At 41.1% G+C, this 21,804-nt stretch overlaps 1 protein-coding gene across 2 annotated transcripts; it reads left to right on the top strand.

Annotated features, from left to right (window-relative positions):
- Window positions 1-422: 422 nt before the first annotated feature.
- Window positions 423-21,462, top strand: LOC123657560 (pyruvate dehydrogenase E1 component subunit beta, mitochondrial). Of its 2 annotated transcripts, XM_045593084.1 has the most exons (8): window positions 423-811; window positions 2,893-3,046; window positions 3,711-3,897; window positions 10,159-10,281; window positions 10,944-11,045; window positions 11,965-12,084; window positions 18,640-18,820; window positions 21,250-21,462. In XM_045593084.1, exons 1-8 carry the CDS (start codon window positions 603-605, stop codon window positions 21,269-21,271), a joined length of 1,098 nt encoding a protein of 365 aa, XP_045449040.1. In that variant the 5' UTR covers window positions 423-602; the 3' UTR covers window positions 21,272-21,462. The 2 variants fall into 2 exon arrangements, with proteins under 2 accessions (XP_045449040.1, XP_045449041.1); XM_045593085.1 differs by lacking the exon at window positions 18,640-18,820.
- The last annotated feature ends 342 nt before the right edge of the window (window positions 21,463-21,804 follow it).

The raw sequence follows: 21,804 nt of genomic DNA, 5'->3' as shown, positions 1-21,804 counted from the left end.
TCATATGAGAACCGTACTCACAGCAAACGGAAGTTTATCCTTATGTTATAAGACATCATCAGATCAAATCAAGAATAAAAATTTATTAATTTTTTCAAATATTTTAATAAAAATTTGATCAGAAATCAGGTAAGATTACATTTACAGAAGAATGATGTCTAAACAAAAAAATTATTTGAATGTCTTTGTGTTTGAAATTTTGAATGCCCTTTCAAAATATTACCAGAAAATTTTGTATTCATCATTGGATTTGTTTTAGATTGTAAGACATAACCCGCTCTAAAATAGAGGTTACAAAACATAGAGGTATATTAGTGAAATGTACTAGATGAATAACAAAATATAAAATTGAGAAGCCTTTTTAAAGACGTTTTATATATCTAATTTCTGAACGCTAATTACCTAACGTCATCGTTGCCTTGACGTAACAAACTTCACTTTAGTCGACTGCGACCTCCATTCATCCTTCGTCGCACCAAAAACACGATTTTAACATCATTATTCACGACGAAAAACACAAACTACACTTAAAATACTTCTTATAAGTTCTTTTGTGTGTTACATTTAGGTTATAAGTGTAAAATAAAAGTGTTATAGTGAAAATGGCATTAAAATCGTCACCGGCACTCTTCGGACTTCTTTCTCGGATATCTCGTCGTTCTTTCTCCACATCGAAGGCTTTAGCATCAAACCCTGTTACAGTGAGAGATGCCTTGAACCAGGCGATTGACGAAGAGATGGAAAGGGATGATCGGGTTTTCGTTTTAGGTGAAGAAGTGGCCCAGTACGACGGTGCTTACAAAGTCACGAGGTAATTTATTAATATTAAGCATTATATTCATAATTCCATATGTTTGATTCGGTAATTCTCCAATAGTGTGGTCTCTGTCAAGGCTACATGTGTGCTATATCTCTCACAATGTTATATAACCAAAATCATTGTTGACAGCTCTCAAGTTTGAAAAAAGAATTCGCGCGGTTTTATTTTTAAATTTTTTCTACAATACAAATTTTTAGTATTGTTAAAAATTATGTAATTAAATGGAATATGACTTTTGTTAAGTTCTTTGTTTGACTTTCTTATCTAGGTATGATGTAAATTTACTGTTGACATTCAATTTAGATATACACCTAGTAAACTTTTGACTTTTTTGTCTGAAAATCATTATTAATTTCATTTCTAATACATTTTCCGATACCTTTTTAAGAAATTAAATAAATAGGTAATACAAATACAATTTGCACATACAATTGACTTTGAATTTCTTTTTTGTGTATAAATAATTTATACAGTTTAAATAGTAATGAAAACTTGAAAACTACAATATTGAATATTGTTGTCTATTTATTTATTTATTTATTTATATACACTTTAGCACACCAACACAAAAGTAAAATAAGTTTAATTAGGTAAAAAAAAATAAATAATAAATTTGCATTAGTTGCAACAGGCGGCCTTATCGCTAAAGCAGCGATTTCTTCCAGGCAAGTCTTAAGCTCTAACTGGTGCCTACATATCAACTCACACACTTAAATATTCTTAAAATAATTAAGATTTGTACTTATACTTTTTACAAAAAAAAAAAAAACCTAACCAATAAAGTTTCTACTTTGTTATTTAAGAAAACTTAAAAAGTAACAATTTAGTTCCCACACAAACTGCTATCTGCTTTTCATTTAATACTAAAAGACTAAAGCCTGTTTCCGGATAAGTTTTTGATGTGTTATTCAATTTTACCATTGAATTCCAAAGTATTCATGAGGTATTTCTACCTGCAAAAATTAATAATAATTAAAAATTATTAATTGATGTACAAGTGGTCTCAATTGCCTATTCTACCGCCTACTTTTAAAGTCTAATCGTACCATATTTGCATAATAAACTTTACTCACAACTGGTGACAATGTGTTGGCGCAACTGTCACAGCACTGGTTTGTGGTTGTTGTGCTAGCGGTTGCGGGTTCGATCCCTGCACATAACATACATTTGTATTGGACATACAGATGTTTGCCATGGTCTGGGTGTTTTTGCAGTACTTGTGGATCTCTCCACTGTGCGAAAGCACGTTAAGCCAACAGTCCCAGTTGTTATCATGTGTCACTTGATAGCATTCGTTGCCCATAGTATGGAATATATCCACCGCATCTGAGCTGCGTGGTAGATTAAGCTCTGATCCTTCTCCTACATGGGAAAAGAGGCCTATGCCCAGTAGTGGGATATTACCGGCTGAAGCGTAAATAACTGGTGAAACAGGCCCTTAGTATTGCTATAAGCAACTTCATTATACTTTTAACTTATAATTTTTTAAGCGTAAAATTTGAAATATTTAAAAATACATATATGAAAATTAATTATTTACTTACTAACAGAACTCTTTTATATCTTTCATGTGCGTTGTGCCTTACGTTGCATGGTAAAACGTAACCGTTTTATAAGATTTCACTCCTTATATTTTTTTTTCAATACCACAAGCTTGATATTGTTTCTTAAGGAACCGCCCATTAATCATGTAAGGCTTGAAGGGGGGAAAGGGGGGACAAAATCGCGCAATATCACGAGGGGAAGGAGTGTATCTGAGTGATATCACATGTATTTATTTTTTCGTCAAATGCGCGATTTGTAAACGGAAAAGCGGCGTGTGGTTTGACCACGACCCGCCGTTGATAGCGAACGAAGAATTTTGGCGAAAATTCATAGAATAAAATTTAAAATTTTACGATTCTTAGTAGGAACTACAAAATACATGTCATTTTATTTAGTCTTAAACCTCACTACCTATTACCAAGGGGGAGGGTAGGTAAAAACATGTATAAAAAGACATCCGGTGATTAATGGCTGACCCCTAAAAAATAAACTCAAATAACTTAGCGAATTGTGTTATCACATTTCAGGGGACTTTGGAAGAAGTATGGTGACAGAAGAGTCATCGACACGCCAATCACAGAGATTGGTTTTGCTGGTATTGCTGTCGGAGCAGCATTTGCAGGACTCAGGCCTATCTGTGAATTTATGACTTTCAATTTCTCCATGCAGGCTATTGATCACGTAAGATGTAATTTAAATTCAAAATAGGGCAAATATTTTTTTAGGTAAACCAGTACTAATCAGTAGTAATCAGTGTGGTTACGGCAGTAAGGAATATAGCCACCCGCTCTCTTCCCGTGGGTGTCGTAAGAAGCAAAGAAGGGATAACACAGTTCCACTAACACCTTGGGACTTAAGCCAACCGATGGCGGGATAACCATCCACCTGCTGGTTTTGAAACACACAGGCCGAACATGGGCAGCAGCGTCATCGGTGCGACAAAACCCTGCGGTCACCAACCCGCCTGCCCAACGTGATGATTATGGGCATAACACACATGAGTTCACGCCATTATTGACGCGAACTTGTGGTGGCCTATATCCAGCAATGGACTGCGATAGGCTGAAATGATGATCATGATGATGAGTACTTTGATATAATCTTTTGAATGTTTATTTGTTTAAAAATAGAATTTTGTATTTGTTGAACTTTTGAACTGAATTGAATCAGCCTATAATGATCCATATTGAACCAAGGCCTTTTACTCTATTAGTAATTTACTATGAATAACAGTAGCTGAGATGTATATAGATGATAACTGCTGGGACCGACAACTTTACCACCGATCTGAGGCACAAACATATAATATAGCCGTTTTCTTAATTTATAAATATCAACATTCCAGATAATAAATTCAGCGGCAAAGACATTCTATATGTCAGCGGGAACGGTGCCGGTGCCTATCGTGTTCCGTGGACCCAACGGAGCAGCGTCCGGAGTTGCAGCCCAACATTCTCAATGCTTCGGAGCCTGGTACAGCCATTGTCCCGGTCTTAAGGTGGTCATGCCCTACTCCTCCGAGGACGCTAAAGGTACTTGTTCATCTGTACTGACGTATAGATAGCGATACAAACATGTTTCATTATAAGCATTATTCTGTAGCTCCTAGATATAGTTTAAAGGAAGTATTGGCGTTTTCATTAACATTTGAATGTGGATATTTGTGTATTGTTTTAGACTTCACTGTTATGCCTTGAAAAGCATGTGTATGTCAGTCTAATTTTTATTGTCATAACTAAAAAATCATTAATGGTTTATTAGAATAAATGGCCTTTTTATGTGATATTCATCTCATCGTTTGAAATGCTAACATTTGCAAAATACTATTAAATTTACCTTCATATATACAATGACAGTTTTAGTATTATTATAATTATTCTTGAAATGGCTCCCTTGCGGATTTGCCAATATCAGAGTATTTAAACTTTGCTTTATTTGGAGTTATAGTGGGAGTACAAGTTCGGTTCCAATTCCCGCACAAGTTTACCTGAAAGAAAAGTTAACTTGCCTAAGACAAAAACACACAAAGATATATAAAAATACAATAGTAAATATATACTTGGAATAATTAACTTTTGTTAGATATCTCCATCCCGTTATAGTTTTATATTGTTAGTTTCAATGAAAGTGCATAAAGAAGTAATAAACGGGGAGAAAACACACATTAATAAGGATTTTAGGTCAGTAGGACGTGGAATCTCAGGGGGAAGAGCATCATACAAAGAGAATCGTAATTTAGGACAAGAAAAAAATATATGTTCTGGGGTGCCTTCGTCTAAACCACATTCACAAATAGAGGAGTCTTTGATTCGTATTTTGGCCAGGAATACAGGTGTACACGAGTGGCCCAACCTTAGACGACATATAGTTTAGGTAACGGCTTTGCTTGCATCGCGATATTTAAAGAACCATGGCTTGACTAATATTGATTCCTGGATGCTAGCATAGTACTTCCCTTTAATGAGGCTACTACGGGACCAATGTTCACCCCAGTCTGAGAGCATGCGGGTTTTGGAAAGGGTCATGAGATCATAACAGTAAGCCCTATATTGACACAATATTCCATATGTAGTGGCTTCCTTCGCATAGTAATCTGCATCTTCATTCCCTTTAATACCAGAGTGACCAGGAATCCATACCAGTTTGACATGGATCCCCTTTAAGTGACACTTAAAGAGCAAATGCTTTATCTTTAGGACTAAATAGAATTTGACTTTCGATTTAAATTGATTAGAAAGGATGGCTTGAAGTGAGCACTGGGAATCCGAGAGTATAACAGATTTGTCTAAATGGTGCGACTCTATGTAGGATACTGCTTCAAAAATAGCCAAAAGTTCACCAGTAAAAACAGAAGAATGTGGAGGCAATTTAAAATTTAGCACCACATTAAATTTCGGAATCCACACTGCTGACCCAATACATCCCTCCTGGGTTAATTTTGAGGCATCTGTAAATACATGTATCCAGTCCTTACAAATTTCATTAATTTTATAATTAAACTGGAAGTTAGCGAGGGAGGAACCTTTTTCTATACCAAGATTTAATACAACTTCGGGGGCGCTAGTGATGGCTTCATATGGGATCTTATATAAGGGATTTAGCTTACACTGATAAATTGGACAGGGAAGACTGGTCAATTTAAGGAAAGATTTGATTAAACATGGCAGCTCCTTGTGTCTCCAGTAATTAGAAGAAGAGGTAAGTTCAGATAGGATAGATAATTTTGGAATAAGAGGATGAGAAGAATACTGATATGCTTTGAAAAGAAAACGGTCAGAAAGGTATTGTCTCCGAAACTGAAGAGGAGGCTCTCCACATTCAATCTGAAGAGCGTTGATTGGTGAGGATCTCATGGCACCAATAATTATTCGTAGCGACTTTGACTGAATCTTATCAAATAATTTTAAGCTAGTTTTATTACTGTTTTGAAGTAAAAACGATCCATAGTCCAAGTGGCTGCGAACCAGGGCGTTGTACACCAGTTTTTGGGTGTATGGATGTGAACCCCACCAGACACCAGAGAGCGAACGCATAATATTAATGTTTTTTTCACATTTTTTAACCTTCAAATTAATGTGAGTTGATCCTGACATTTTCGAATCTAGTACAACTCCCAAAAATTTTACACAATCCTTAACCGGGAAAGCTTGTCCGTTAAAAGTGACACTTATATTTGGAGTAGTTCTACAACGAGAAAACACTACAACACTACTTTTCTCAATAGAAATTGACATGCCATGGTTATCAAGCCAATCTGTTAAGTAAAATACAGCTCTGTTTATTCGTTCAACAGAGTCCGAGAGACTGTCAGAGGAAATATATAAAGCCAGATCATCCGCGTACTGAAGAATATTACAGAAACTAAGAACAGAGAGATCTAAATCGTGTGTGTATATACTATACAGAAGAGGACTGAGAACGGAGCCTTGAGGGAGTCCTCTCCATATCAATCTAGGAGATAGATCAAGATTACGCGTAGAAATAAGGAGGGAGCGACAAGAGAGATAATTGAAAATGAAATTTACTATCCTCACTGGGATACTCAGATTGAGCATTTTTTGCCTGAGTACCGGAAGTAGTACATTATCGTACGCGGAAGAAATGTCCAAGAATAATCCTATGAGGGTCTCACGTCTGGAGAAGGCGATCTGGATATCAGTAACTAAGGTCGTGAGACTATCCATTGTTCCCAGGCCTTTGCGAAATCCAAACTGACTTTTTGAAAGAATGCCTCTGCTTTCCATTAGCCATTCTAGTCTATTTTTAATGAGGTGTTCTAATATCTTGGCAAGTGTACATGAAAGAGCGATAGGGCGGTATCCACAGGGATCGGTAGAGAGTTTTCCCGGCTTAAGAATTGGCAAAATTACTTGAGTTTTCCATTCCTCAGGAGGAATTCCAGTCAAATAAATGGCATTAATAACATCCAGGACAATTTTTTTAGTTGATGGACCACTTTTAACAAAAAAGGAATATGGTATGCCATCAACCCCAGGGGAGGAGTCTTCAAGGGACCCTAGTACCAACTGAAATTCCTCCCAAGAAAATGGGGAATCAAAACTTTCTGAAGTAGAAAGGGGAGTAGAGGAAAAAGATTCAGATTCTTCTAAGGAAGGAACATAAGGAGGAGCCAGTCTTTGTGCAAAGGAGTTTAGCCACAGTGATGGATCATTTGTTATAGGGACATTGGATGAGAATGATCCACAGAATTTTCTTATATTTCTCCATACTAAAGAAGGAGAGGATGATGGAGATAGAATTTCACAAAAGTGTCTCCAACTAAGTTTTTTCTTTTGTAAAAATAATCTGGTTGTTGCGGCAGCTACATTTTTATATTTCATAAAGTTTTCTAGAGTCATAGAAGCTGAATATATCCGTTCTGCCTCTTTTCTACTCTTGCATGCTTTTGAACACTCACTATCCCACCAGGGTGGGGAGGAAATCCTTGTACTCCCTACATTTTGAGGTATACACAAGTTGGCACTCCTGAGCAGACAATTTTTAAAATTATTATAAAGAGAGTGAACATTATAAATATTTATGGGGGGAAAATTTTGGGTTTCAGCATCAGTAGTTGAGTAAAAAAGTGACCAATCTGCCTTAGATAATTTGTATTTCAATCTGGGAGAGTTGGGTAAAGAAACAGGTAATGATGACAATGAAATGGAAATAACAATCGGGAAGTGATCACTTCCAAATGTATTTTGGAGGATGTTCCAAGTAAGATGAGAAGACAGGGATGGAGTGCATATGGATAAATCTACTGCACTCTTTGGATTTTGAGCGGGGGAAACTCTACGAGTAGGAGATCCATCATTAAGAATCACCAAATTTAAATTATCTATAAAATCAAGAAAAGAGGAAGAAAGTTGGTCACAGTAATAAGAACCCCAGCTAGTATGGTGAACATTAAAATCACCTAAAATAAAAATGGGAGGAGGAACCGAGGAAATAATAGTTTCAACAGAAGCTCAAACAGAACAGTCACATTTGGATCAGAAATGTACACAGAAAGAAAAGATATATTCATAGCGCGGACAGCAACTATGTTTAGTCCTACACTATGGGAAGGAAGAGAGATATAAGAATAAGTGGTATTACCGGAAACCAAAATGGCAACACCACCTTTACCATCATCTCTATCGTCCCTGAAACATGAGTATCCCCGGACCCCAAAATGAGACCCAGGTCTTAACCATGTCTCCTGAACGGCAAAGACAAGTGGTTTATAATAATTAGCAAAATAAATGAGATCTTGTTTTTTATTTCTAATGCTACGACTGTTCCACTGAATCACGTTGTGCGCCATTGCTTTGTGACAAGGAAATTAAGTTGGATAATGTGGTCATGAGGTTGTTCGGTAGACCGGTGTCACTAAACCGGGAGACTAAGTTAATGACTATAGAAAGTAATTGTTCAATGAGATTATCGTTTGATGAAATATTGTTGGGATTTGATGTATTACTGTCAGGGTATGCTAAACCGTTTTGGGTATTAGTTTGGGGGGTATGAATTATGTCATAGTGTGCCTGTCTGTCATAACCTGGGAGTGGAGGAGGAATTGGGCGACGAGGAGAAAATGTAGTTTTGCGATAAGATGTAGTAGTGGGAGTGGGTCTAATTTGTCTGTCAGGAGTTGAAGGAGGTGAAGAAATAGATGAGAGTCTAGTTACATCAGCAAATGATTTTTTAACTTGTGGAAATCTGGCAGATGCTTCCAAATAGGAAATGGATTCTTGGGACATCACTACTTTAATTGATTTCTGCCTTAAGTGTTCTGGACATAAAGGGTCATTTGCTGGATGATTTCCTGAGCAAAATAAACATGTTGGGGTTTGAGTGCAACTTTCTCCATCATGCATTTGACCACATTTGAAACATCTAGGTTTGGATCGACACTGGGATTTGATATGACCAAACCGGCAACAATAATTGCACTGTATAGTGGGAAGTACATAGGTTTCCACAGGAAGGGAGTTGAAAAAAAGATAAACATGTTTAGGAAGCCTTTGTCCAGAGAATGTTATGACAACAGATTGGGTAGGTATCCAAACAGGTGTGTTATCATTAAATGTTTTTCTACTTAGTCTCCGGGCTCGAATAACCTTACCATATCCATCAGGGACAACCAACTGTGACACAACATCTTCCATTGACCACTCAGTAGGAATGGTGCGAACTACTCCCATACGTGAGACACTATACATGGGGATAGAAGTTACATATCCTCCTGATGATAATACTGACAGTTCAAGGAAAGAGTTTGCATCTGAAGCAGTTTTGAATTGAACTGATAATCTGTTCCTTCCTACTCGCTTAATACCATCCAGCATAATGTTTTGAATATTATTTTTAAATAAAAAATGTCCAAATTGTATTGGTCTTAGTATTGTACCAGAATTGGGTTCTTGCTCTATTTTAGAAATATGCACTACAAAGGGTCCAATATCCTCTGTAGAATATTTATTTTTCTCCTTGTCAAATTCAGGATTTGTGAAACTAAGTTGGACGGAAGGTGTGACATTATGAGGGTTTATTACAGTTTTTTTTGGATTTTGTGATGCTAAGGTGTCAGAATTTGGACGTTTGCGCCTATTTTCTGTATCCACCTCCATGTTGGATGTAGATGTTATAGGTGGAACATAACCTCCACCAGGATCTGGAGGTTCGTCATCCATTATTATAAATAGAACTACAAAATACTTACGTTAAAACAACACACACAAAACCTTCACCAGGACAACAACACAAATAGGCAATTTAACTGATAACAAGATAACTAAAATTGAAAAGAAAACGCAACTGAGTTAAAGCACTTGTATACAACACTCAACCCAAAAGCAAAGTCCGACAGTTTTAGTAATACCTACCTCATCTTTTCCTGACTTATCATTGGATGTTAACTTGATTATTGCTAAAAGCAAAATAAAAATTCTGATACAAATAGTTTTTGAACTAAATTAACGTAATTTTTAACTTCCTTAAAACCTTTATAGCAAATTTTATAACACCTTCTAACACTAACACTTTCTAACTGTAACAAAAAAAACGAGTATGCTTTAGACCATACGACTGAAGTAAAATTTCCACACAATAGACCTACACTGTGTCTTAGATATACGAAATGTAAATGTCTAAGAGAATGAGAGAAAGAGAAAAAAAATGTGTGCTCGCACCTCTCATGTTCCGTTCGCCTCGCCCCATTGACCAGCTTACTCCCTAAGTCAAGCTAGCGTAAAGAAATTTTACTTCAATAAATAATTGGAAATTTATTATATTTTTTTTTATTCTAGGTCTTTTAAAAGCTGCCATCCGTGACCAAGACCCAGTAGTGTTCCTAGAAGATGAGATCATGTACGGAGTTCCATTCCAAATGTCTGATGAGGCCCTGTCACCTGACTTTGTACTGCCCATTGGTATGAATTAGTTTATTGTTATAATAAAGAAAATATCTCACATATTTAAGCCAAATAATATGAAAAAAACTGATATACTTACAATAGAGTGAATAAATTGTGAATGATGACATACAGTGCTAAGGCGTGGTCTTTTACTGTTAGCCTTTTCAATAGGCTCAAGGTCACTCAGCAAGTGATGGAGAGAGCTGCTTGGTGTTTGCATGACAGAGTCCTGAATGATGAAAGACAAATAAAGATCACTGATATAGCTCTCAAAATCTGCAAGCTGAAGTGTCAATGGGCAAGCCATATTGCAAGTATAATCGATTAACGATGGGGAATTAAGGTTCTCAAATGGCGACCACGTCTCTGCAAAAGAAGCACAGGCCGTCCTCCAATCAGTTGGACTGACGACCCTAAGAAGACAGCGGAAAGCCGCTGGATTCAAGGGCGCGAGACCGGATGGAGTGGCAAACATTAGGGGAGGTCTATCTCCAGCAGTGGACTGTTAAAGGCTGATAGATGGATGGATCGATGAAAAAATACGTCTTTTTTGTATACAACAGGTTGGCAAACAAGCGTACAGTTCACCAGATGGTAAGGTATTACTGTAGGATATACAAGTACGTATATAAGTAACCTTGTATGCAAACTTTATACATGTTGTATAATTTTCACAGGTAAAGCTAAAATTGAAAGGCCCGGCAACCATATAACAGTAGTATGTGCTGGTAGAGCCACCGACACAGCACTACAGGCTGCCAATGAACTAGCAGGAACAGGTAATTCAAACTTTTATGTATCTTGACATATAGTTATTAAATAATATATATTTTACTGAGCTATATAAAAGAAATTGTAATAACTAGCGCAATCAACCGATACATACCTGGAAGTGACATAAGCAAGGACCTAAAGGGAGATCCGTTTTCATGTGTATGGAAACCTAGATTAGAACTTTTCACAATGCAGTTAATAAGAAAGCAACTCCTGTGATTTGTTAGAAAATTGTAATTTATTTACTATTCAATGTATTATTGACTTACTCCTTTTTACCATGAGACATTAATATTTTAAATCAATAGGTGCAAAGATCTTATTTTTCAATGTTTTATTTATTGTCGTAACTATAACCTCAGAATTTACTTTTACTAACAACTACCTGACGCTATGGCGCAACGGTCACAGCTCTGGTTTGTGACTGTTGCGCTGGCGGTTCGATCCCCGCACATGACAAACATTTATATTGGCCATACAGATGTTTGCCGTGGTCTGGGTGTTTGTGCAGTCGTTGTGGGTCTCCCCACCATGCCTCGGAGAGCATGTCAAGCCGTCAGTCCCAGTTGTTATCATATACTCCTGATAGAGATCGTTACTCATAGTAAGGAATATATCTGCCAACCGGCATTGAAGCGGCCTGGTGTATTAAGCTCTGAAACTTCTCCTACATGGGAAAGAGGGCCATGCCCAGCAATATGATAGGATAAAGCAATCCTGGTACACAAACCTTCTTATGTTATTAATGAACACATAAAAAAAATATCCAATTTGGGGGTAATGCTGTGAAGCTATGTGTGTACATACATTTCAGTACAATACAGGCATATAATTTTCATTTAAATTGACTCTGTGTGTTTTGGCCATACACATTCTCATTTAGCATCACACAAACCCATATAAACTATTACATTAACATTCCAGGTATTGAATGTGAGGTAATTAACCTCCGGTCACTGAGGCCATTGGATTTCGACACCATCGCACAGTCCATCGCTAAGACTCACCATCTCATCACTGTGGAACAGGGCTGGCCTCAGTCTGGTGAGTTTTCAACTAAATGACCAGCCAATTGCTTAAAATTAAATATTGTCTCGCGTTAAATAAATTTAATCTAGAGAGAAATTAAATTCTTAACATGACAACCTAAAAATAAAAAAACTAACCATAATGCAACAAGAGCATGATGAAATTAAAATGATAACAGATTTAAATTAATTTATTACAAAGTATAACACACCATAGTACATTATTTATTTTTTTATTTAACAGGTTATTATACAGTTATTTATATTAATATAACTTAAAAATAATTACAAATATTACAAAATTAAATGTAATAACTACTTACAGGTAAACACCACGTTTTTAACAATAAAGACATTTCACAAAAATTACACAGTATTATCAGCAAACTTAACTAAAAATATTTAAAACTAGAAAAAGAAAAGTTGTCCGTTGATGGTACCAGACAATGATAAAATTACAAAAACATTGTCAAATACTGTACATATACAGGGTTATTTGTAAAACACCAGCATCCTTGCAGGAGAAGATAGCTAACATTATGTACAACAACATTTGTTCTACGACTTTTGACGTAACTCAATACATTAATTAAAAATGATTTTTTAAGCTTTTATTGTACGGTCCTAACATTTGTAAGTCTATGTTTCATTGATTCATTCATTATCGAAAGGACGACGCGACGCTCGCGCGCTTTTGCACTGCTAATAATAATAATAAATAACACTTTCTCTGCCCCATAATTCTAGTTAATAAAATAAATAAGTTAATAATATAAATTGCTTAGTGGGTTTGTAGGCAGTATCACAGTTTGTATGTCGCAGTGACTTAGGTAAATGTGTATGTAGATTAGCTATCTGAATTCTGAACATCCAAAATATGTGAAAATTATTAACTTAGCTAATTATTAGTCTTTAACGTTTACTAAAGTTTAATTAAACCAAATTAATATTAAATATTGGTAGCTGGGTATTATTCACTTTTCATTGTTTAATGCAGGCGAATTAAAAAAGTGGAATCAGCGTATTTACAATAATTAAAAAATAAAAAATAATTGACAATAAAATTATATTTACAAACTTAATTTCTATTACCTCTACATCGCGCACATAGCGTTCAAAATAGTCATTATCACAACCAACACACACACCACACCTAAAAATCAGCTGTTCATTAACACGTGCTAACACTTCCGAATTCGTTTTAATTTGATAATAATCATCCTCACCATTTCCGTGTATTCGACATTAGAATAGCAGTACGCCATGGTTATAGAATTATTTTAGTACAGATACAATACATTGATCGATACAAGTAAAATAAATACGAGTAGCACACAAAATCATATGACGCGGGCGCATCAAACTCGCCGCGCCGACTGCTTCGGCTAGCGAAATAGTTCAAGTTCAAGGGCGCTAGTACCGCTCCGGCCCTTCCTTCCCCCCTCACATTCACACCCGCAAGTAGTAACTGTTTACCTAATATTTGGGATGCGCGTAGAGTTTATAACATTCAAACGGAAAATTAAATTAATTTTTTTTTTTTTGTATGAAAGTAAAATCTAACAAATTATGAAAAGTCGTAGAACAAATGTTGTTACTTATGATGTTAGCTATCTTGTCCTGCAAGGATGCTGGTGTTTTACAAGTAACCCTGTATTTAAACACATTTTTACGATAGGAATAGATGGAGTTAGTGTGAAGGTCAACCAAACCACTACAGCCGTTTATAAATTTAGAGATTTGTGGCACAAGGGAACTAGAACCTAGAACAGTTCTTCGTGCTCTTCAGAACCCTAGAAGAGGGCATAGAGGGGTAATTGGTCTACTAGGGGTACATTTGGGAACACGGAGGTCAAAAGATTGTAACAAATGTAGACAATCAACTTTGTTGTTAAAAATTTTGTAGACAAACATTGCGTCTAATAGTTGTCTACGTTATTCTAATGATAGTAGACCACAATACTGATGTTTATTACTTAGTAAGAAGTTAATTTATTTGTCTTTCCTTCGGAGAACGCAAGATGCCACACAAATCGTTTTTGTATTCGCTCTAAACGTAAAGAGTGTACACAGTAATGTGTACGCCACACCACATTGCAATATTCCAAGATACTGCGAACCAAAGAGTTAAATAATAATATTTTAGAATTTCTACTACTTTCTAATCTTTAAGGTCTTTTATGTACCTGATCACAAATCCCAACATTTTGGAAGCTTTGTTGCAAATATTCCGCTCCGTTTCGCCGACGATATTGTCATCTTTGCGGAGACGCTGGATGAGTTAGGCCAAATGCTGGCCGGCCTAAACGAGTCCTCCCGACGTGTCGGTCTCTGTATGAACTTGGATAAGACGAAAGTTATGTTTAACAACCGAGTCATACCGATACCGGTATCGGTCGATGGTACCCTTCTCGAAGTTGTTCAGGATTATATTTACCTAGGCCATACTATCCAACTAGGCCGCAACAACTTCGAGAAGGAGGCCGATAGGAGGATTCGGTTGGGCTGGGCGGCGTTTGGCAGACTCCGTCGAGTCTTCACTTCGAAGATTCCGCAATGCTTGAAGACAAAAGTTTTCGAGCAATGCGTCCTGCCTGTGTTAACATACGGAGCCGAGACGTGGACACTGACCAAGGGACTGGTCCACAAGTTTAAAGTCGCACAACGTGCAATGGAACGGGCTATGCTTGGGGTCTCTCTCAAAGACAGGATTAGAAATGAGACTATCCGCGAGAGAACGAAAGTAACCGACATAGCCCACAGAATTAGCAAGTTGAAGTGGCAGTGGGCTGGTCATCTGTGTCGCAGGACCGATGGCCGTTGGAGTAGACGGGTCCTAGAGTGGAGACCGCGTCTTGGCAAACGCAGTGTGGGACGTCCTCCGGCCCGTTGGACCGACGATCTACGTAAAATTGCCGGTGTAGGCTGGATGAGGATTGCGGAAGACCGGGATGTGTGGCGCGAACTTGGGGAGGCCTATGTCCAGCAGTGGACTGCGATAGGCTGAAGTGAAGTGTTGCAAATATTCTCAATATGAGGTACAAAAGTAATTTTCCTATCAAACAAAACACCAAGATCTCTAATAGTGTCCATCTCCTGAATCCAATTGTCGTTAATATGGTATTCAAATGTATGATTATGTTGCTTTCTAGAAAACGACAAGAAGAAACATTTTTTTTTAAATAATTCATTTGCATATTATTTAAACTGCACCATTCGATGAGCTTGTTAATATCGCTTTGCAACGACGTAGCGTCAGAAACTGATTCTATAATTCTCGAAAATTTTATCGTCAGCAAACAAATAGGGTCCAGAACACTGTAGATAATTAGGTAGATCATTTATAAACATGTTAAATACGACAGGACCCAAATGAGAACCCTGAGGCACACCTGAAGCTATACTACGAGTGCTAGAGCTAAATCCGTTCACTACTACATAGAAACCTCTGTTAGACAAATAAGATGATATCCAAGACAAAAATGTCCCTGTGATCCCGTAATGTGACAACTTATTAATTAATATTTCATGTTGGACTCTGTCGAAGGCTTTACTGAAATCTGTATAGATAACGTCAACTTGTTTACCAGCATCGACAGCTTTCACTAAATACAGTAAAGGTACTAAGATTAGTGCAGGTAGATCTAGAACTTACAAATCCGTGTTGGTGTTCACTAATATCCATACGAAAATGTCTTTGAAAGACAGGACTAACAAGTGATTCAAATATTTTACCAAATAAAGAAAGTATTGAGATAGGCCTATAATTTGAAACTTCTCGTAACCTGTTCTCACTTCTTGTAACCTGGAACCTCCTTTCTTGTAAACTGGAACCACTTTTGCTGTTTTCCATACTGAAGGAAGAACACCTGTAGAAAGAGAGGTATTAAAGATTGTTAGTAACGTTAACTAATTCACCCGCTAATGTTTTAATGAAAGAAGGAGGCACGTTGTCTGGACCTGCTCCTTTATTATCATCCAAAGTTTTTTATTTAGCTAGAATTCTTTCATTATCCAATAATGGCGCTTCAAGGGACATTGAATTTAATTTTAAGGATAAAACAAAATCTGAGTGGACAACATTTGTTTTTGTGTTATGATTCTGTTCATAAACAGAGGAAAAATTACTTGCAAACATATCGCATATGATCTTCGTATCAGGCGTAGTTTTATTCCCATCAGACATACTAGCTGGATATCGACTAGAACCGCCTCTTTTAATTTTAACTAAAGACCAAAACAACTTAGGATTCTTGGCTAATCCAACGTCTAGCTTCCCCATGTAATCATTGTAACAACGTGTAGTCAGCCTTTCACACCTGCTACCAACAATATTATTAAATTCACCACGATTTGATCACGAGGGTTGTTATATTTTTTATTTCGAAGTTTTAGTTATTTTTTTCTTTGAGAGTTTTAATTAATTTTATACTAAACCACGGCAGATAAGAACTAATTTTTACTTTCTTTAATGGAACGAATTGCTCTATTGCCTTGTTTAGAACTTCATAAAACCCGCCAACCATCTCATCAACATCATTATTCCTACCAAACAGTTGTTTCCAGTCCAGTTGATTGAAATATTCACGAATGTAATCATAGTCGGCCTTTTTGAAATTGAGCTCTATAGTCTCAGGATTGTATGGCAGTCTTTTATCCTCCGAAGAATCGACAGTTATTAGCAATGGTGGATGATAGCAATCTACTACACTTAGTGAACAAACACTTTCATTAACAACATAAGAACCAACATTAGACAATACTAGATCCAAAGTACGATCAGATTTATTTGTTACGTGGTTGAATTGAGTAATTTTGTTAACCAGAGCAAAACCTAATAAATGCTTACACAAAATTGGCAAGAAAGTAGTATAACAAACACTATCAATTAACCTCCAATTAATCTGACTCAAATTGAAGTCACCGATAATACAGATCGGTGAAGAATATTTTTCGAAGACGAACAGGAGGCGCCAGATATACTGCACATAGAGCTAGTTGATTCACCTTACCTGATAGATGGATATTAACTGGTTGGGATTCAGAGGTTGTTCAACTAAAGTTGTGCTTCTCAGTTCCCGATCTATTAATGTTTCCAGAACTTTCAGTTGAAAGGAGGCTATTAGGTCTGATTGATTTTGGTTGCGAGTAGTCTCCTTTGCCGAGTTTAGGTATGAAAACTACTTTAACTTCCTTCCATACTTTAGAAGTATAGCGATAAGCTAGACAACTATGGTATATATGGAGACAAGGTGGTCTATTAGTTTCCTATCGCTCCATCTTAGCAGGCCTGGAAAAACTTTATCCAGTCCCGCCGATTAGTATGCTAGGAAACTGTTGATGGCCCATATTACTTTGTCATGCGTGACAATTTTCTTGGCGGTGATTAAGTCCGCCATTTCAGGTGTCTTCCTTAGATATTTTTCCCATGCCACATTTTCTTTGATTTAGTATCCTGGGAAGTGTGTGGTTCCGGTTTTTTCAGGCAACCCAGGTTGTGCACAGGTTCGCTGCAAAGTATATTCTTAACTCAGTCGGCCTGTACTTCTCCCCCAACCACAGCCTGGCTGATTTTGAGATTGCTCGATACCATCAGGTCTGGGGCATGCCGCCAGTCACCAAGACCCATTCTTATTCTTGGGAACTTTAACGCAAAGTCCTGAGCGTGGGGAAATACATGGGGCATGCCATCCAGGCTTGGGCCCTTCTTTTTGGTCTGTCCCTCTTGAATAGGGAAACGGTCAATACTTGTGTGCGATTGCGGGGAGGGTCTGCGGTGAATTGATCATTCGTCAGCCCCGCAGTCGCATGGAGAGTGACGGTCTGGAGGGTAGAGGAGAGTGTGAAGACCCTATCAGATCATCTCTACATTCGATTAAACCGTGTCTACCCTGTTATCTTCGGTAAAATCGCCGAGGGGCCCAAGCAAGTTGAACATTGAGCCCTCAGCAAGTTGGATGTGGACATGGCGCGGATGGCCGCAATCATACAGCGTCGGGCCTCTCACCACGGTGCTGAGGACGTCAGCGGGAATGAACAAGCTGACCGTAGTGCAGGTCGTTTACCGATGTCTGCGATTTGGCCGTTCCCGCAGTGCCGACGCGCGTTGTACTGGTGGTCGTCTAAATCTTCGGGCGGCCTGTCGCAGGCATAACGGTGCCGATCTGGTTCTAGATAACGATCTGCGGAACGCTTATTTTCAAAAGGCCTTGTAGTTCACCATTAGTCGGGCGAAGGATGTTGGTAGAGAGGATTTACATGTAAGTCAAGGCCGAGACCCATAGGCTTCAATATCGCGTTGCACGCAACAAGCTTCGCAGTCAGTAAGCTAGTTTATAGACGAAGGCGGCGTGCACCGGCGGGCCCACTGTCGGGGCGTCACGGTAGCATGCGCAAGCGATTCCGTGGCACCCCGCTATGACGATGAGTGTACCGCTGGTTTTAGTGGGTATTTTGGGTCATTCGCATCGGGCCGGGAGCCCCACACATCCGCCGGCCTCGTCGGCAGGGTGCGTAAAAGCATTTCTCACAAAAAAAGACTTGTATTTACATGAATAAAATACCACTGCAGGTATCGGCGCGGAGATCTGCGCCCGCGTGATGGAGTCGCCGGCGTTCTTCGAGCTGGACGCGCCGGCGTGGCGCGTGACGGGCGCGGACGTGCCCATGCCGTACGCGCGCTCGCTGGAGGCGCGCGCCCTGCCGCGCGCCGCCGACGTGCTGGCCGCCGCGCGCGCCGTGCTGGGCCGCAGGTGAGCACGTCCCCGACCTGCACCACACGTGCTGGGCCGCAGGTGAGCACATCCCCGACCTGCACCACACGTGCCGGGCCGCAGGTGAGCACATCCCCGACCTGCACCACACGTGCTGGGCCGCAGGTGAGCACATCCCCGACCTGCACCACACGTGCCGGGCCGCAGGTGAGCACATCCCCGACCTGCACCACACGTGCTGGGCCGCAGGTGAGCACATCCCCCGACCTGCACCACACGTGCTGGGCCGCAGGTGAGCACGTCCCCGACCTGCACCACACGTGCTGGGCCGCAGGTGAGCACATCCCCGACCTGCACCACACGTGCCGGGCCGCAGGTGAGCACATCCCCGACCTGCACCACACGTGCCGGGCCGCAGGTGAGCACATCCCCGACCTGCACCACACGTGCCGGGCCGCAGGTGAGCACATCCCCGACCTGCACCACACGTGCCGGGCCGCAGGTGAGCACATCCCCGACCTGCACCACACGTGCCGGGCCGCAGGTGAGCACATCCCCGACCTGCACCACACGTGCCGGGCCGCAGGTGAGCACATCCCCGACCTGCACCACACGTGCCGGGCCGCAGGTGAGCACATCCCCGACCTGCACCACACGTGCCGGGCCGCAGGTGAGCACATCCCCGACCTGCACCACACGTGCCGGGCCGCAGGTGAGCACATCCCCGACCTGCACCACACGTGCCGGGCCGCAGGTGAGCACATCCCCGACCTGCACCACACGTGCTGGGCCGCAGGTGAGCACATCCCCGACCTGCACCACACGTGCCGGGCCGCAGGTGAGCACATCCCCGACCTGCACCACACGTGCCGGGCCGCAGGTGAGCACATCCCCGACCTGCACCACACGTGCCGGGCCGCAGGTGAGCACATCCCCGACCTGCACCACACGTGCTGGGCCGCAGGTGAGCACATCCCCGACCTGCACCACACGTGCTGGGCCGCAGGTGAGCACATCCCCCGACCTGCACCACACGTGCTGGGCCGCAGGTGAGCACATCCCCCGACCTGCACCACACGTGCTGAGCCGCAGGTGAGCACATCCCCCGACCTGCACCACACGTGCTGGGCCGCAGGTGAGCACATCCCCGACCTGCACCACACGTGCTGGGCCGCAGGTGAGCACATCCCCCGACCTGCACCACACGTGCTGGGCCGCAGGTGAGCACATCCCCCGACCTGCACCACACGTGCTGGGCCGCAGGTGAGCACATCCCCCGACCTGCACCACACGTGCTGGGCCGCAGGTGAGCACATCCCCGACCTGCACCACACGTGCTGGGCCGCAGGTGAGCACATCCCCCGACCTGCACCACACGTGCTGGGCCGCAGGTGAGCACATCCCCCGACCTGCACCACACGTGCTGGGCCGCAGGTGAGCACATCCCCCGACCTGCACCACACGTGCTGGGCCGCAGGTGAGCACATCCCCCGACCTGCACCACACGTGCTGGGCCGCAGGTGAGCACATCCCCCGACCGGCACCACACGTGCTGGGCCGCAGGTGAGCACATCCCCGACCTGCACCACACGTGCTGGGCCGCAGGTGAGCACATCCCCCGACCTGCACCACACGTGCTGGGCCGCAGGTGAGCACATCCCCCGACCTGCACCACACGTGCTGGGCCGCAGGTGAGCACATCCCCCGACCTGCACCACACGTGCTGGGCCGCAGGTGAGCACATCCCCCGACCTGCACCACACGTGCTGGGCCGCAGGTGAGCACGTCCCCCGACCTGCACCACACGTGCTGGGCCGCAGGTGAGCACGTCCCCGACCTGCACCACACGTGCTGGGCCGCAGGTGAGCACGTCCCCGACCTGCACCACACGTGCTGGGCCGCAGGTGAGCACGTCCCCGACCTGCACCACACGTGCCGGGCCGCAGGTGAGCACGTCCCCGACCTGCACCACACGTGCCGGGCCGCAGGTGAGCACGCCCCCGACCTGCACCACACGTGCCGGGCCGCAGGTGAGCACGTCCCCGACCTGCACCACACGTGCCGGGCCGCAGGTGAGCACGTCCCCGACCTGCACCACACGTGCCGGGCCGCAGGTGAGCACGTCCCCGACCTGCACCACACGTGCCGGGCCGCAGGTAAGCCCCCCTCCCCCCTCCCGACCTGCACCATACGTGCTAAGCCGCAGGTGAGCCCTTCCCGACCTTCTCTAAACAAACTCGAATACACAACCACAAACGACACGTTTGGAGAATAGGAGTCCATATAGCTTAAACCCCAATCGCATGTCGGAGCAGACTTTTTTATAACTTTCCATTATGGCGGCAAAAGTGACCCGTATTTATTACATGACAGTTCCGAGTTGATCTAAAATAACTTGAAACAAATAGACATCCTGGCTTAAAGCTGCTTTTCAAAATACTCATTTATATTGTACATTTCGTTTTCAGGATAGCCGAAGCTTCGAATTAGTTTAGTTAGAATCTCTAGGGATGAATCATCGTTGCCAGAAGAAATTGTAAATATTTATTATATAATTCGATGTATTTATTAAAAAAAACATCTACTTTCTATTATATTGTATCAGTTCTCATAAAAAGTTACAGGAATAAAAAATTTAGATAAAAACTTATGGTATTAAAATGTATATTATTTATAGTGTTTGTTTTTGGTTTTCATTCATTACCACAACTTCCCCCCCCCCCCCCCCCCCAAATTATTCCCAATTAATAAGATAAATTATACTACCCTTCTTTGCGTTGCTCAGTCGGGTGATAAACTCTAAATACTGTAGTGTACTTTTTTATCTTCTCGCCATTTTTGTTTTCTCATCACAAGGTAAAAATACGCACTTTTTATTCTTGAGGCTGAGCTCAAATTTAAATTTATTTATGAAATCGTATGCAGGATTAGAAGCTGTCAAACTATCTAGTAAATCTGAGTCAATAGTAACAAGTTGAATAGTAATACATTTCATTTTTACTAAGGGCACAAAAGGAAAAATG

This window comes from Melitaea cinxia, chromosome 11 (genome assembly GCF_905220565.1).
Source record: "Melitaea cinxia chromosome 11, ilMelCinx1.1, whole genome shotgun sequence".
Lineage (NCBI taxonomy): Eukaryota > Metazoa > Arthropoda > Insecta > Lepidoptera > Nymphalidae > Melitaea > Melitaea cinxia.
This window is presented reverse-complemented; position numbering and strand designations above follow the sequence as displayed.